This window comes from Lepisma saccharinum, chromosome 20 (assembly GCF_977018435.1).
Source record: "Lepisma saccharinum chromosome 20, izLepSacc3.1, whole genome shotgun sequence".
Taxonomy (NCBI): domain Eukaryota; kingdom Metazoa; phylum Arthropoda; class Insecta; order Zygentoma; family Lepismatidae; genus Lepisma; species Lepisma saccharinum.
In genome coordinates, this window is record NC_139248.1 from 59,684,165 (window position 1) to 59,702,871 (window position 18,707).

Here is an 18,707-nt window from a genome sequence, read left to right on the forward strand (position 1 = left end):
TTCCGGGGGGGAGAGTTTTTATTATAACAAACAATATATAAGCAGTTACTTTTAATTTCAAATATACTTTACTAAGAATAATATCAAAAATACACACAAATTAGTATAGTTGTGAGTAATGAATGAATTCTCTCTCAAGAGATTAACAAATCTACATCAATGCGCACAATAAAAGTAAAAGAAGAATGCAAGAAAATAATAACTAACAAATTAATTTCCTTTATGTAATTAATAATAATAATAATATATTTTCATTGAGTATTTTTTTACTTTTAATAACACTACAAATATGTATATCGTATAATTTACACATATGTTTGTGGAGGAGGGAGTTTGTAGATGAAGAACTTTCTCCCCCACCAGTTTTCAATGATTTCGTACCCTGAGTCGACATGATTTTAATGTCTCTCGTGAAAACGTCCTGTCGTTAATTTGTTGCAGAATTGCAGAAAACAATATTACTTGTAATAAAATATCGCCACAATTGTACCATTCGAATTACATTGTTTTCCAGATATCTCGGGGGCAAGTGCAAGAGCTTCCCACCCCCTCTGCGAGCGCCTTCAGGCCTTTTAGCCAAAATATATAATTTTAGAATGGGTACATTAAATGTGCTTCCTTTCCTCTCACGCTTCACTCATTTTTATCTGAAGTCTTCACTGGAAGGGAGGGGTTGTATAGGGGAGCGTTCACCCTGTTTCACATCTGAACGGTGAACCAGAGCGTATAGGGTGAACTAGAGCTATGACTAGAGTCCAGATACGGGACATGTAAAATAAACTGGAGAATTTCCTCTTCCGCACGGCACAAGCTTGAATTATGAACTGATCTGGTATTTGCTGCTTTCTCCGCAACTTTCACTGTCTAGACAACAACTTACGGAAACGACAAGGTACAGGCGAATCACTTTTACTTTCGGAACGTCAACGGACCCTACGAACTCGAAGCTTGGTAGAAGACACAAAAGAGACCACAGATTACGAAAGAGACACGGGAAAGGTGGCAACCCTACTGGCCATCGAACAGCTGATCAAATGTAAACACATGGAAGTGTATGGAATGCCGGTTGTATGTCCTGTTTTATTTAGTATTATTAACTCTTTTCGTTAATCTTTCATAGAATGCGGAATATGAATAGTGCTTTGATGAGTTTCCTTCATGCCGAATCGAGATATTAGGCAATAATCATAATCTTCTGCATGTAAGGATGAACCCCCCAGAGGAAACAAGAGCAGCGAACGAAGAATGGTGTTAAATTGCTGCATGAATCTTAAATCTAATCTATTCTTCGGCACAGAACGACTTGACCTTGACTGTGAAAAGTGTCCAGTTATATTATCTTAATAGCCATGAATGTGATACGTGCCAGAAAACTGACTGATATTAATTTCGTCTAATAAGAGGAAGTAACATAATTGGAAACACATCAACGAACTTCGAACCATAATAAAATGATAGGGAAGTGTATTTAAACGTCGTGGTACTCATTTGGAGAAATTATTCAGAAGTCCGGTGCAAGAAGTAAATCAACAATGAGCACTTCAGTTCGTTGCACGTTGCATTCATTTCGTAACTTGTTTGCAGCAGCTGCCGGTAAAACGGAAAGACAGCAACATTTTCACACAACATTTTCCCGGTAAGTATGCACACATATGAATCTGACAGTTGTCAGGGTCCTATAATGTATGTTTAATGGCTTCAATTTTAAAAAATCTTATTTTCCATGTAATTTCTGTATTTTTTAGCAAACTTTGTGTTTCGTGAGTTTGTTATGCAGATGCATTTTCGTACAATGTCAAGAGCGCAGATTTACCTGTGCTGAAATATCTCCCTTGTACATGAAAACAACTTTTCACTAAAGACCTCATATTTAGATATATGATTAAAACTTAGCAAAACAATACTGTGAAGTAGTATGTTCTAATGGTACTAAATTTTTCATTACATCTACATAAAAAATAATCATTCTTTAGAAGTAATAATTATGATCGTTATTTCAGCTGTCTATCTGCATTTCCACAACCTTTACCAAGGAATCGTGAGTAAGTAATTGGATGCATTTTGCAAAATGGGGATATTGTTACTGCTCGCTTGTGTCGTCACATTATCTTCTGAAAAAATCTGTAAATGAGAAACTATAGTTGCATGTCTGTGGGAAATTGGATTTGATACTGAGAATACTTCCATGTATGAATGATTTCTGCAAAACTCATGATTATTTGCCTCATTTGTTATGATTGGCAACAAAGTGAACCTCTAATTTTTTCGTTTCGTCAATTTTTGACATTCGTACTTAGGTATCTGCTTCGCGGAACATTCCTGAAGGTGTATCAACATTGTTTTCATGAAATATGAACTATGTTTCCTAACCTAACAGAACTAACCTAACCACGTGCCAATGGTTCGTGGGGCTAGCGCCAATGGTTCGCAATTATTTCCAATTTCTAGATACTGATACTAACACGACACCAAATTTTAACTATGTTTCCTAACCTAACAGAACTAACCTATCCACGTGCCAATGGATCGTGAGGCTAGCTATTCTCCGTTGGAGAATTAATTTTCAACGAACAACATGAATTTCAGCTATGAAACACTCCCACATCACACAAAACACCTTCCCGATGTTCGACAATGCTACAGGAACTTATTACGGTAAGTAGTTTCTTCTGTAAAAATAAATAAATGTGTCCGAAGGATAGTAAACTACTACCAATATTTCCTGTCGTCCTGCCGAGATAGTCTATTATTGCCAGACATTTGATGAATTTAATGTTCGTTGATGGTGATATCTAAACTAAGCATGCTTGACATTAGTAAGGGACTTTGTTGTGGTAATTTCCACATACAACACTTTGAATAACATCTTTTATTCATCAAGAAATAGAACATGTGGTGAAATATTCATGGCTGTGTAAAACATATTCCTGGTGTGTTCATGTATTTGTTGTTCTGTTCTATTACAACAGCAAATTTCGGGCAAGTGTGTGATGTCAAAAACATAAAAAATGGTTTTTCACATTGCGAAAAATATAATAAAGTTCTTTTGCTTGATGTAACACATGTGGGAATTAGACCAATGCATGATTACTGTAAACATGTGTTTAACATTTAAATCTTGTATTTTTGAAGATTAATGTCTCTTCACTGCACGAAAGCTGTTGCCTCTATGTCCTTCCACTACGTGAATCAAATGTTGCGTGCGTTCGATGATGTAACCCCCGGCCAGTGTTTCCAACCACACCGTTGTTTTCCAAGAACATGACAATTTTGAAGATGACAATTTTAACTATGTTTGCCTAACCGAACCTAACCTAACCTTGCTGTGCATGGTTCATGGGGTTTTCAAACCTGTAAAAAATACAAAATCAGTAACACGAAAGTAGGTGTTTTTCAATTAAAAAGGTTGCAACACTGCATAACCACTGATCATCAACAACACTGGTCAAGTTTTCTTCGTCATATTGTGTATAACGCAAGCGAAAACAAACAATCAAGAATTACTCGATATGTCGAAAATTTTGATTATTTGCGTGAAAAAAACGAAATGGCACCTTCAAGAATCCTTAGGAATGCAGAATACGTAAGTACTAATGTGAAAAACAAGAAAATAAAGGAATTTCAGACGTTTCGGGGATACTAAACTTTTAATATTTTGTGGAAATATTACTATTACATATAATACTTTCAAGAGGAAAATCATTCAACATTTGTACATGTTTCGCATGACAGTATACATGTTGAACTATGTGTTAGTCCAAATAGTAATTTGTTATTTGTGAGTTCTGTTCAAAATTGTGCATGGGGAAAGTTTAAAGGGTACTTTAGTATTATACAGACTACCTGGTTAGTTTAGGTCGATCCTGAAACTGGGGCTAATACTCCTAAGCTAACCAGGTAGTCCGTATAATACTAAAGTACCATTTAAAGTTACTTAGAATAAATACTTTGTGTGGGAATTATGTAGCCTACATATATATTTTGATATTATTATAAATTATTCATCTATGAATGAGATCAGCAACAATGAATCAAACATTACTGAACACCATGTTCGTGCAAAACTAGGTAACAGTTCGTTATATCGGAGACACTTTTCTTCAAATTTACAGGAGAAACTACTTAAGGAAATCAGTTTCTGTATCAGTGTCGAAGTTCTTCGAGGTATTTTCTTTCATCTTTCAATCTATTTCAGCCGGAAATCAATTCCCGTTGCTTCAATTTAAGTGAAAAAGTAACCGCGCCATTTTTTTAACTATGTTAACCTAACCTAACCTTCTGTGAATGGTCCGTGGGGCTATTCGTGGATGGTTATACGATCCCAAATGGTTTTTGGGGCTATCCGTGAATGGTTTGTGGGGCTCGCACCATGACGTGCGTTCCGTAACACTTCAAGAAATGGCTTATTTTAGTGTAAAAAATGTTTCTAATTGTGTGAAAACCTTAATGGCACCTTCAAATATGTTCCGCAATACACAATTGGTAAGTACGAACCATACGAAACACAAAATATCCGATTTTAAAGTGTCTCCGATATAACGAACTGATACCCAAAACTATAACTTCAAACTGATACTGATATTCGTACTGATTCCCACAGATACTGTTGCTTGAGATTTGTAACAAAAGTTGATTAATTATATTGTGTAAGTATTCCACTCCATTATCTGCACCAACTTGGTTTAAAATATTCGAGTATTACTCAAAATATTAAAATGAATAGTAACCTAAAAGTAATTTTTCCCTCAATGCTGTTGCAAAATAAATGATTGATTAATTTATTTTACTTTGCTTTTCTGCCACATTTTTCAAATCACAAAAATGAGGATGAGTGATGAGATGATGAAATTGAGGAAGGAACACTCAACAAAGAACACCCATGCCCAGGCTAAGACTTGAACCCATGACCCATGATGTCGGAGCACATTGCGATGACCACTCCACCATTGAGGCGGGAACAATATTAATTGACTTCAAGTTTTGCATAATTTCCAGTCTAATTAACAGCTTAGCTCTAAAAACATATACTTTTTGATAAAATTACAATACAAATAACATATTCACATGTTAAAATGCTTATTCTTTGTTCACTTTTTATGGAAAATATGTAGGTGGACTGCAATGTAGTCATTGGAAGAAGGAACTTCTTTATGTTGGTTAGCCAATGTACTGTTGTATGAACAAGATGGCATTATGAATATCCTTGCCCTACACGGCACCCCACTTCAAATTTTCTAATTCACTTGCATAATATCCATGAGAGGTAGACAAAAAATTATCGTTATAATGCTGTGTTATAGTGCTATCTTCTTAGTGTTTTTTATATAAAGTTATTTTGCATCACTTTTTTGTCTCCTTATACTTTAACTACAAGAAAAATCAGGTGAGTTTACAAGCATGGCTCGCCATGAGTGCTTTAACTGATTGGGTAATGGCATTGAGGACAATGGTCGTAAAAGGCAAGCTAAATATTACATGACATGAATAATGTTTAATTGAAGTACTTCTTTAGGCAAATAATTTCTTATTACGACCACCAAAATTTTACAGTAGCTTATGTTAAAAGTATTGACATTTGTCAGGTAACATAATGGAATGTATTACATCTAAATGTTTGTGGCATTTAATGGATTAATTCCTTCATCAAAGTTTATTTTAAGGTCACTTTACGCTCAGATAGGTTAATCAGAACTCAGCCTAAAGTTTAAAATGTGATTGAAAGCAATGTGAATCCAGGATGCCTTGATTCCAAGGTGGTATCATTATACTATCATCCTCCTCTGTGACCATGCGGTCTAAGGCACTGTGCTTTGTGTGGGACGGCATTGGTTTGAGTCTGCCTGGTTTCAGTCCCTGGGATCTCGGCCTGTGTATAGGGCCGATGGCAACCCACCATCGTTAGGAAATTGGGGAGCTACGAGTGAGTAGCGTAACCTGGTCACGGATATCTCCTATAAGGGCTGGGGGTTTGAAATGCTAAGCCCAAGTCACCCAATTACTGGTTGAAGATCTCCTCAACTCTAGGTAGGGTTGTGGGAGGACATAGGCCAAGGCCCTTCCAGGGCTGTTGAATAACAGGTTATTATTATTATATTATATCATTATACTATCATATAGCACCTACTACATTGAGATCATGGATTAAAATCATAAAAAAGGTAAAATCTTACATCATGTATCATTAATATCATAAAAATGTACAAGACCTGTTGTCTAGGCATGTGTATTTTAAAGGGCCTCCCCAGTGGCATAGTAAACAACCTGCAGGCAGCTCTGATGGAAGTTTGCTGCTCTATAGTCAGTTTCTACGTTAAAAATATTTTCTGGAGGTTTTTCTATTTCTTCTAAACAGCCCTATTGACACGTCATCAGCTTGCAATCAAGGATTCAGGGTTTGATACCTAATGGAGGCATATAGTGCTACATATCCCATTTTAAACTCTCGGTCCAGTTAAGAAACTCAAACGTATCTTTTAAATATTTCCAAATTTTCAAGTCCAAGTGAATAACAATTGTTGATAGGAGATTGTGATCAGCCATGTTATCTTTCCATAACTTTACCTTATTTTAATTCATGCACATTTCATCCTTTTCCCTTGCCTAATGAAGATTCCAAATGGGTTTCATAATACATTGTACATTTTATTATTTTTAAGAGATCTATTATACAGAGGTTGTTTCCGATCTATGGTGACGAAATTGCACACCTCTTGCAGCACCACCAAGCGGGAAGAGACCGAAGCTGCCAGTCGTGTGGGCACGTTGGACCATTGACTGTGCGTGACAGGTGTGGTCAGTGCGTATCGGGAAGAATGCCGCCGAAAATCAGTACATATTGGGAGGGTTACATATCTGCACTTTCCGACGTAAACTACAGTGATAGTGCCATTATAAAACTGTGCAAGGAATGTGGATTCACTGTGTCCAAAAATGGCATATCACGGGTGTTGGAAGGGGCAGGTAAGGCGAGGCGTGGGATGATTCCTATGGGGCAGAAACAGGCCAACCACCGGCCTGCCACTAGCCGCACACCAGCTACAATTCGGGACGTCCGGGCGCTGGTCATCAGGGAGAATCCAACCACACAGAGAAGTATCGCGATCCGGCAACAAACATCACTGAAGACAGTGCACACCGTCATTGACCGCGATTTGGGTTTGGAAAAGCGACACAAAGGGCATGTTCATAAGCTCAAAACAAGGAGTCAAGTCACACATCTCGCTCAACCTGCCCCTTCCTCCAAAAAATGGCAGATGAAACTGGAATTCGTGCCATTCGTTTCACAGACATTCCAGTGAAGTCACCTGATGCCTCACCGATGGACTTTTGCGCCTTCAGCCTACTGAAACGAGCCTTGTCTCACAGGAGACCCCGCACCATTGAAGGGCTATAGAAAGCCTGTCAGGAGGAGTGGTTGAGGCTGGGCATGATTACACTTCGTGCCAGTCTCCTACTGTGGAAACTTGGCTGTCGGGCAATTGCCAAGATGCAGGGACACCAAACAGAGCACTCTCGATGGTGGCGACATGGTTTCTCTTAAAGTAGGTGCAGTTTGAAATCGTCACCATAGATCAGAAACAACCTCTGTACAGCTTTGAATAAAAAAAAATATTTTTTTCTTAATGAATAAATAAGTTTCAGCAGTTTATTTTTGTGCTAGGCAAGAATACTATTGCTACAACATTGAACTTATTTTCACACAATTTTTAGAACAATTTTTCCTTTTTGCTTTTGCTGTAGATTGAAAGCAAAGATAATAGATGGAAAGAAGATAGCAAAGGACATTCAGCAAGAAATGAATGTTGAGATCAATGAATGGGTTGCGGCTGGCAATAGAAGACCTCAGCTCACAGCGGTTCTTGTTGGTGAGGATCCTGCAAGCGCCACTTACGTTAGAAATAAAATGAAGGCAGCTGATGTTGTAGGTTAGTGGTGTTATTTTTTAAGGAATTAACATGGCAAGGAAAAGTTTCATACTAATTTATGTTATTAATTATAATATGTTCATGTTCGTGAACATGAATATCAGATGTAGGGCTGAGCTGATACTGAAGTTGATATTCTTGTACACTCAAGTTCAGCTAAAGAGCCACATTTTTCAACTGTTCAAATCTATAAAGTGAAGAGGAGTTTAGCAATAACTGCCAGTACATATAATTGAAAACTGTAACAATGAACTTGTTCAGAGTTTTAATGAATGTTAACATATAAGTTTTTTATTATTTTAATTGTTGTTATTTAGTGTAGCTTCTGTACAACTTTTGGCTAATTGCAACGATAAGTGATGATATGAAATTGATGCTGGGCGTTCACAAAGAACATCCATGCCCAGGATTCGAATCCACTATCCCTGGCATCATACCATGCTGTGCTAACCACTCTGTCGTGGAGATCGACTTATAAGAATTTCATTGGAACTTTAATACATGAATATACTACAGTTTTGCCGGAAAAGTTTAACATATGTGACATAATCAAAATATTAAAATAACTGTAATGTAATTTAACTTTTGTTGAACATTATTTTCACAATAATAATAAATAGTTTCTTATTCTTCATAACTTCCATGTTATTTAGACTTCTGCGATGTATTTGTATTTTTGTTATTTTGCATTGCTTTTCTGCCACTCTTCACTGACATTGAGGTTGAGTGATGATTAGATGAAGTTGATGAATGGACACACTCAAAGAACACCAATTCATAGGCTGAAACGTTTGAGGTCAGATTGAATATCATCCACCTAAGTTCCAGAGAAATACCGGTGATTAGACTTGAACCCATAATGAACCAGTTAGCTGAACTATAATTTTCCATCAATAAAATAGTCTTTTGAAGTTATTCTTATATGAGGCGTTGCAGATACGAAGGGCTAACTCAACAAACGTGCATTGTGAGGAAAATATGTTTCAAGTTGTCAAGCATAGTGCAAACTGCACAAAAAACTTTGGAAATCACGCATGAAAGATTCCAGTCTACTGTTACCAAGTTTTTGTGGAATTCGCACTGTGCCTGACAACTTGAAACGCATTTCCCTCACAATGTACATTTGTTGAGTTCGACCTTTGTATCCGCAACACCTCATATGTTTCTACATATAATTTAACTCTAATTGTGAAGATCAAGTTATCAACCAGATAATTTCTGGAAATGATTGCACTATATTTTTTTTATTATTTAATGTAACTTTTCTTTCTATTTATGTTAATTGTGAACAGTGAATGAAATGATGAAAGAGCAAATCTAAAAGTTTGCTCATGCCTGAACTTGAAGTTTAATCCAAAACTTCTGGATGCAAGTCAAACACTTAAGACAATTGACTATGAAAGTAACTTAACTTGAAGTACTTCCAGACTTTGAGAGATAGCATTTAACCTGGCACTACTCGCAGTCTGATATGTCACGCTGTTACTCACAGATGAGCGTGCCATGCTTTCCCCAAGTATTTTCTTATTTGTAATGATTTTGGTTGCTAAATTTGACTCAGATCAGGAAGTTTATGCAATATATGTATATTTTGTTTATGAATGCTTCACTTAATTTATTTAAGAATAAAATAAAATCTACTGTAACTCATTGCCATGCAAAAATACAGTTGCTTGCGGGTGAGCACTGTGCTACCTTCTTCTCTCACTTCCAACACATCTAAAAAAAAGATGACTCAGAAAACCTTACTGACGACTCATATTTCGGATTGCGGTATTTTATTGAAGGGGATACAAGCATTCGAAAATGGAAGTGAGTGCAGTGCTCACCCACAAGTAACTGTGGGCTTCAGAAAAGTTTTAAATTGTGCAGAACTACCATGGTGTGTTTTGAAGTAAAGTAAAAGGTAAAGTGCTCCCCTGTGCCATGCACCACGCCTTGAATTTTATATCAGCACTATCGGTACAGTCAAAACATCAAATTGATAAACTTATGTTATCTTTTGAAGCAGACATTCCTTGTAGATTTAACTTCAAAGTTATTGCATTGTGGAATTATTACAGTTCTTTTATTGTTAGTTTTGTTAACATTATAGCTTTCATGTGATTGTAAATTGGCTTTGTCCATTGTTTTAGGCATAGATAGCAGAACTGTGAGGCTGCCTGCTGCTGTTACAGAACATCAGTTGCTGGACACTGTACATGCCTTGAATGAAGATCCTAACGTAGATGGAATATTAGTACAGGTACAGATATCATTAATATGTGGTTTTCTACGATATTACATCCATTATTGCATTATTGGATTATAATCAATGTGACGTTAACAGTTTTCTTAGTGTTTCTCTTGTTTATTGTGTGTGTATGTGGGGGGGGGGGGGTTTAAAGTTTCAGCCTTTTTTATATATTCACAAGTAAGAAAACATCACTGTATTTGTCTGAATGTTAGTGACAAGATTCTGTACTTTTAGTATGCAAATCTGAAGTGAACACGCATTATCCATTCGTTACCTACTGTATATATCACTATGTTTCGAGTGAGTGCCTTTTCTTTCATGTACAGGTGAACAAATTTATTTTTGCCCATAGTGGGGATTGAACTTATGCTGTGATTGATCCTGTATACTAATCAACCAACCAAAATGTAGACAATAGATAATATCCAATGAAAATTGCATGCTAGTAAGAATTCATATTTCTCTGCACTGTATGTTTGCTTTTATCTCAATCATGACATTTGTTTACAACCTTGTTGAGGAAAGTGTACACGCTTCAGCAGGACTCAAGGAATGCAGTAACCTATACCCTGTCCCAGCTAGCTGTAGAGCAGGGCCGTGCATTTCGGCAGAGGAGGAGGAGGAAACTCGAGTGGTGAAAGTGCAGCGTTGCTAACCGTACGGTCCTGACTGTACATGTATGGAAATTTCATGGCATGTATGGACGTATGCTCCTGATGTTAGTTTGTACGCTAAATGCACGGCTTGTCAAAATTTGTTGTTGCAGTTTTATCCCTAATATTATCCTAAGAAATTCTTAAACCAATCGTACGGACCTGGTGACAAAAATACGTCCATTTGCTATGTGCATTCGGTATTATCCTTTTCAAAAGTTTGCAACGCTTAGAGAGAGAAGGAGGAAATCGGGTAATTCCCGTCGTCCTTTACACAATCCCGTTTCTCTCACTGTTCATTGGTGGAGCCGTCTCACGTCACTACTTGCACAGAGACACTTGTTATCGTTTGCCTGGTCTACAGTTAGCTGGTACGGAGTTTAGACCCAAGTAAGACAATCCAATAAAAGATGAATCTGACACAGGTATTATGTATACCATCATTCTCACTTTTCTTTCACAAGCAGCACTTGGTCTGGTTGTGTAGAATACTTTTGCACCATCATCACACCTATCAGGAAATTTTGGAACACTTTCTAATAAAAGTTTTACATTAAGAAAGGTTCTCACCTTGTAACATTGTAAATTGTAATCCTATATTTCACCAAATATTATTACCTATTTCTTATTTGTATTATATTATGGTGCTAGCATGTAGTGCGACCCAAACTTTAATTAAAATTTTAATAGCATGTTTATTTTTCTCCATGTATGTTCCTTTGGTTTTGAGTGTATTCAGAGAAGCATTTCTTGATTAATTTATTCATTGTTTATTTGGTTTATTTTACTCCGATTTTCTGCCACTTCTGGTCAATCATGAGGATGAGTGATGATGTGATGAATTGATGAAAGAAAACTCATATGCCCAGGCTGGGATTCGAACCCAGAACCCCCCGGTGTTTTAGCACACTATGCTAGCAACTCTACCACATATGCTGGCAGAAGGATTGCTTTGGAACTATATTATATATTGTACATAATTAAGTTTTAATTTTGTAAAAGAATTCAAATTTTTTGTGTGGCACATGATTTGCATAAAGTATTGAAAGAGATATTTTTCAAAATAATAAAGAAATATCTTAAAAGTATTAAATTATAAGAAAGGGGAGGGTGGCAAATAGAACTTTGATATCTCTCTTTAATTTCAAATAATTTTTGAAGGAAATATTTTTTACGCCATTGTTTTCAAACTACAGCATTGGTGTTACCCTCTTGGGTTTTACGTTTTCCTACATTATACACGTAACTCTTCTGGCTCCAACAAATGGTTAGCACTCTCACCTTTGGTGCAAGTGGTCACAGGTTCGATTTCCAGTGGGAGTCCCGAGAATTTTGGTGTTGACCCAGCATCGTGATTGGGGCACTGTTTGAAATGAAAATGTAGCGGTCTCCTGTCTCAAAAGCCAGAAAACAGTGGCAATGGGACTCGATGTGCTGACCACTTGTCATCCAATGGAAAAAAGCCACTTTGGCAGGACTTAGTCCTTAAAGAGCTGTTCATCATGGAGTTCTTCTAGCTCCAACACAACAAAATATTAGTATTAGAACTCTATGCTAAAATATGTCTGTGCAAGATATTGATATTAGCATAATATTGTAGGAAACTAAAGTCTTCATTATTTTTCTCCACTTTTGCAGCTTCCTCTTCCCCAGCACATAACAGAGAGAGCCATCTGCAATGCCATAGCTCCACATAAAGACGTGGATGGTTTCCATATAGTTAACGTAGGGAGGTTCTGCTTGGACATGAAAACTCTAATACCATGCACTCCTCTAGGTGTTCAGGAGTTAATAAGGAGATCAGGTGAATATAGTTCTGTTTTTTAAAAGACAAGAAAATGATAGGAGAAGAAATTTATTGTGATTGATAAACAAGTACATACCTTGGCTATTTTTCGACGTAGTCACCATTAACCTTCAGACATTTCTGATAGCGTGGCTCAAGCTTCCGTATACCCTCTGCGTAAAAGTTTGCCGCCTGAGAGTGCAGCCAGTCCAGAACTGATGTCTTGAGCACATCACTGTCATTGAAATGCTTCGATGCAAGCCACTTTTTCAGGAGAAGAAATGAAAAGAAATCGCTGGGGGCAGGGTCGGAGCTGTAAGGGGGATGATTGAATAGTTCCCATGGAAATCTTTGAATTGTCTCAACAGTACGTGCAGCTGTGTGTGGGCGGTTGTTGTCATGGATCAGAAAAATTCCAGAGCGTAGCATTCCTCTCTGCCGATTTTGGATGGCACGTCGCATATTATTCAGTGTTTCGCAATACAGCTCTGCTGTAATTGTTCGTCCTGGTTCCAAGAATTCCACAAAAATCACACCATTTTGGCCCCAAAACACGGTTGCCATGATTTTGTGAACTGATGGTGTTTGTTTGAATTTCTTTGCTTTAGGTAAACCAGAGTGTCACCATTGCATTGACTGCTGCTTCAACTCCCCAGTGGCGTACGATATCCACGTTTCATCTCCCGTCACTATGTGCGAAAAGAGGTCATCCCCATCCTCCCCCAGCGGGCCAAAAAATCACGCGCAGCTGTCCTTCTTTGCTCTTTGTGAGCGTCTGTCAGCATTTTTGGTACCCACCTCGCACACAGTTTGTGATACCCAAGGTTGTCAGTCACAATTCGATGCACTGTTTTTGCAGACACTTCTGGAAACTCTTTGGCGAGTTCAGATATTGTGAACCGGCGATTGGAACGCACTTTCTCGTTAACGCGTTCCACCAGATCGTCTGTCTGAACACTAGGCCTTCCGCTACGCTCATCGTCATGGACATTGAACTCCCTTCCCAAAACTCTCTGCACCATTGCCTGACCTTCCCTTCACTCATCACTATCGGTCCATAATGGCACACAATTCCCGATGGATGTCAGCTGCATTTTGTCCTTTAGCGTTCAGAAATCGTATGACAGATCTCACTTCACATTTGGCTGGATTTTGTAGTACGGCAGCCATTTCACCTTACTGCTACCCACACGTACCAACCCCACTCTGACGATTCTATCTCTGTTGCAAGCACAGAAAACTAGGGCATGCTCAACTTCATCAGTGTTGCCAACCCCATGTAAAAAAATTATCGGCCCTTTTTTTGACATGGTATTATAGTCAAATATGACATATGTTCACCTGTGAGTGAAAAAAAAGCCTACCCTTGTAAATTTGAAAGTCGAAATCTGCATGATGTGACAACAAAGCATGGCAGTATAGCAGCCTTATGCACAAGAAAGTATCATCACGAGTACGTCGAAGTTTTAGTGATGTAACAGATATGTAATTTGTGCATTTTCTTATTTTTGACTTATAATTACAAATAATTAAATAACTTTCTATCAATACATTTTACTAAAACATTTTTGCTCCTGCTTCGTATGTCAAAATTGCTATTGGTGCAGATGACTTGAAGGAAGTTCTTCACAGTTTGCAGCACTGTCAGTCATCTGCAATCAAATCGTGGCAGTCTTCCTGACTCAGCTTTTGGCTTGTGGGAGGTTTTGAGAGCAGCTGCTTATGTTCCAAAAATAATCATATACAAAATATATAAATATTTTGATGGACACAAACTATGATTTATGGAGATAAATACAATAGGCCTATCAAAGTGTAAAGTTCCAACAAGTGGTAGGACGAAACTTAAGAACGTACCTAGCAAACCCAGAAGACATTATAGAAGGGTGAGAGCTGGAGGAGTTGGTTAGGGGTTTGTCCTCATAAACTCAGTCTGACTTTTTGATCGGCTGTTCAAGTCACTTAGCCAGTAGGTTTTTTTAGGTTTCGGTGGATGGCCGCTTTATAATGAATGTTGATTAAATTGTCCTATTGTTTTATTTGTGTTCACTGTTTTTAGAAACATTTCAAGAATGAAGAACCTAGCATTACAGCATTAATAATAATATACATCTTCCTTGAAAATATTGGAACATGTTTAATCTACGTAGAACTGTTAGTGAAAAATGCAGGCTCGACCAGGACTCGAACCCGGGTGCTACATAGAACTGTTAGCGAAAATTATAAAGTTCTCGACATATTCAGAAGATAATAATAACAAGGAAAATAATAATAGTAACAAAATTAAGGAAAATGGTAATAATATAGTGGCCACAATGGAAATCTATGTTTTATAGCTTTCAAAATTTCACAATTTTTTAGTATCAATATTTTGTCGTATTTTCACGAGCAAGTACAACTTCTTGTAATCTTTTGGACATTGAATCTGCCAAATTTTCAAAATTGTCACCCACACCTTCTTCAGCAGCTCTTGTAACTCTGCGATGGGAGATGGTTGTTTTTCTTGAACCTCTTTCTTTAATTGATTCCATGCATTCCCAATTGGGTTTAAGTCAGGTGAGTTACCAGGCTAGTCAAGAACTGGTATGTTATTGTCATTCAACCACTTTGTAACCGATTTCTTTCTGTGAGCTGGCGCATCATCATGCATAAAGTACCGACATTCATGAATTGTCCAGAATGTCAACATGTGTTCCCCTGTCATGATTACATTCTTGGGGAGAAAATATTGTCCCCCTCTACCATACCATCACACTAGCCGGATGTTTAACAGTTTTCACAGTGTACCTCGGATCATACAAACGGCACATTTTTCGGTCTTCTCACAATTTTTGATACTGATGTAACAAGTGTAAACGTACTTTCGTCAGAAAACATTACATTTCACCAGTCTTCTGATGTCCAGTGTCGATATTTTCTGCAGAAATTTAGCCTTTTCGACTTCATAGTTGAGGTTACAAGCGGTTTCTTGGCAGCACGACGAGCTTGTAAGTGAAGGTCTTTCTGTAGTCGATGTTGTATGGTGCGGATGGATTCATTTAGCAGATCTGGATGCTTCTTCTTCAACTGTGTGGCCTTAATCGATGGATAGGATATAACTTGACATTTCAAAATCTTGTCGGTTCATGGCGACATTTTTCTGATACCCCAAGAGTCTACTTTCTGTTTAGGTGTTACCACGCCAAGTGGTAGACATGCAGCTGCTTTTTTAAGGTCGTAAATAGCCTGTCTTGAAACTTGCAAATCAGCTGCAACATGAATCGCAGACATACCTTGTTTAAGCAAAGTCAAGGCACGAGTCTTCTCTTCCATTATCAACTTCTTCCTCCCCATTGTCTTGTTAGGCAGAAACAACAAAATGACGAAGCTGCACACTTCTGTAACACAGATAAATTGTTTGCAGTGGATACCACAACCGGGACTCCTTTTTCTCTGGTTCCCTTGTAAAGACTGATAGCCAAAGCATAACCACAACATTGTCGGCTGTTGTTCACTGAAAGCTTTCAGTCCTAGGTCACTTTGCAGCATACGAGGCATGAATATTTTGGAACTGGTCAGTGCACAGACCATCACTGATGCTTCCGTACACTGATTTTTTTCAGTTGTACAGTCCTTATAGTACGTAGCTGTTCCTGGCTGGGCCAGTCTTTCACTTTTCCACTTGTCACTGAAATGCTGGACAGTATGATACTTGAATTACTTGGGAGATTTGAAGGTTCTAGAGAATCTTGAAAATTTTAGCTGACTTCCCTATCTTACAGGCTGCTAAACAGCCACATGGTTTTCGTAACCGCCTGCCTCATTCTATTATGAAAGCTAAAGACAAAATGTTCTATCACTTCTGTAGGTCAATTACCATTGACTTTGAACAGGGTGTTTGGAATTGATTTTGTGTGCTGTGAAAGAGTGTGAAAATTCCCCAAAAACACCTTACTCCTTAATTAAGTGCATAAAGATATCATTTTATTCTTTAATTTGTTTCCTTATTGGCTGATACTGATAAAGTACTACACGAAATTTACTAATAGGCATATGGATCTGATGTAAAATTGCAAGTGCTGCTTGAATGTTCGATGGTTCATTCACCTCCTTAATTAGTATATATAACCAGGTGATCATGATGGGTTTTGCCTTTGAGAAGGAGCTGCGTATTTAGACATTTACTTTGCAAAACCATGACATTAATTTCATGTTTTTTTTCATAAAATAAATAACAAGATGGCAGAATACTGCACTAAATTATAGATAGTTTATAAATAAAGGGTGTCCCAATAAAAGCGACGGATTTAATATGCTTAAGAAAATACTGTATATTTACATAATTGTAAATGTTTAATGTTTTATTCATTACAACAGGTAAATGTTCCGATTTAAGAATGAAAGATTTTTTTTTGACTCGCAATATCACTGTCACACACAATAGTGATGTTCTGAACAGACCGAGGGGTGTAAGGGGTGCTCCTTCCACATAGTGCACCCAATAGTCAACCTCACTTCCACATAGCACACCCTGGACTGCAGACTAACGAGGCTCTGACGACTGGCCTCGTGGCCAGTATAATTCTGTGTCGTCCTGTGTATTGTCCTTATTTGTGCTGGCCACCCTTTTTAGCCTCAGCTATTAACCAAGGTAAGGAAATTTTAGTTTTCAGACACGCTTTTATTTTTGTTGTTATAAGCGGCTGGACCCCATATAGTGTGACGGGTACAAAATAACCTCAGTTCTGACGCATCCAAAAAATTTTAATTCAAATTCAAATGAACAGACCGGCTAGATCGAGAGCATGGTGTTTTAATGTCTGCTGTTGAACCTGTTTCCTCAAATTTCTTGATCAACTTGTGAACTGTACTCTCAACTAGGTGCACTTTCACATCCGAGGATTGCACTAAGTTTCCTAACAGTCTCTGCATAACACTCGCCATTTTTGTAATCAAAACTTGTTGTTCCTTTGTGTAATGCACCATGTCAACTAAGCTGGAACAATCACTGATAAAGCCACTTGTAAGAACAGTGTTACCATCCCAACCACACAAGATGTTGCGCAAATCAAACTTGACATATAAATCGGAACATTTACCCATTGTAATGAATTAAAAATACTTGTCATTCTTTTTTAAAAAAGTATTATATTAATCATATTAAATCTGTCGCTTTTGTTGGGACACCCTATATATCAGTCGGTAATATTGCTTATTAAACAGATGCACCGTAGGCTATTGTAAAATATATTTAGAATAGTAATGTACTGGGTATTCAGCACTCTGAAAAAATGTGCTGATTCTGGAAGACTCGGGGAAATCTCAGGGAGAATGTAGTTAGAGATATGTATATATTTAAGAAAAAAAATATATGAAATATATTTTGAGCATTGCACCATGTCAGTGAAGTCACATAGGGACATGTGAAGGTATGGTCATACTGGATGGAGGTGATGTGATATACACCATGCTCCAGCCACTTCCTCCTCTCTCTAACCATTGATTCAGAGGCTTGGTGAGCCCCAGAGCTGCTCTTACAGGGACATTGTCAGATAAGTTCCGTCTGAGATTTTTTACCCTGGAAATCGAACTCATGGTCTCCCACATCTATTATTTTTGCATAACTATCTTTCTGTGCATACAGTGAACAGTACAGTGTTTTTAATTACCTGTATTTGTTTCATTCACAGGCATAGAAACATTTGGAAAGAATGCTGTGGTGTGCGGAAGATCAAAAAATGTTGGCATGCCGATTGCTATGCTTTTGCATGCTGATGGAATTGGTACGTCTTACATCAATAAAAACTGTATGTAAATTATAAACATGTTAATATCAATCTCTCTTAGAACTGAAATATTTCAGTTTTATTTCACAGGGTGGCTACTTACCAGGAATTATGCGTGAATTATTGGCTCCGGGAATTATGCATGAATTGTACATGAATTTTTCTCTGTAGATGTGAAAATTGCAAGCTTTATTATTTCAAATCCCATCAAATTTATACATATTTATTTATACAATGACCTGAGTCAAGTTTTTCGCAGTTTAGTTTTATTGAGGAAGGAAAATAAAATAAAACTGCATGGAAAATAAAACAGGATTCTCTCAGTTTGTTTGCTTTGTTAGT

The 18,707-nt window shown here is 37.5% G+C and overlaps 1 protein-coding gene across 4 annotated transcripts in view; it reads left to right on the forward strand.

The window, feature by feature from the left end:
• The first annotated feature begins 808 nt into the window (after positions 1-808).
• Positions 809-18,707, forward strand: part of Nmdmc (NAD-dependent methylenetetrahydrofolate dehydrogenase) — a 30,997-nt gene continuing 13,098 nt past the window's right edge. The window contains exons 1-6 of one of the 4 annotated variants that reach the window (XM_083141524.1): positions 809-1,636; positions 2,001-2,042; positions 7,735-7,925; positions 10,061-10,170; positions 12,453-12,618; positions 18,270-18,362. In XM_083141524.1, the coding sequence (XP_082997650.1) occupies positions 1,533-1,636; positions 2,001-2,042; positions 7,735-7,925; positions 10,061-10,170; positions 12,453-12,618; positions 18,270-18,362 (706 nt within the window). In that variant the 5' untranslated portion in view covers positions 809-1,532. The remainder of the gene's footprint in view (positions 1,637-2,000; positions 2,043-7,734; positions 7,926-10,060; positions 10,171-12,452; positions 12,619-18,269; positions 18,363-18,707) is intronic. The other 3 variants (XM_083141525.1, XM_083141527.1, XM_083141526.1) reach the window with 3 other exon arrangements.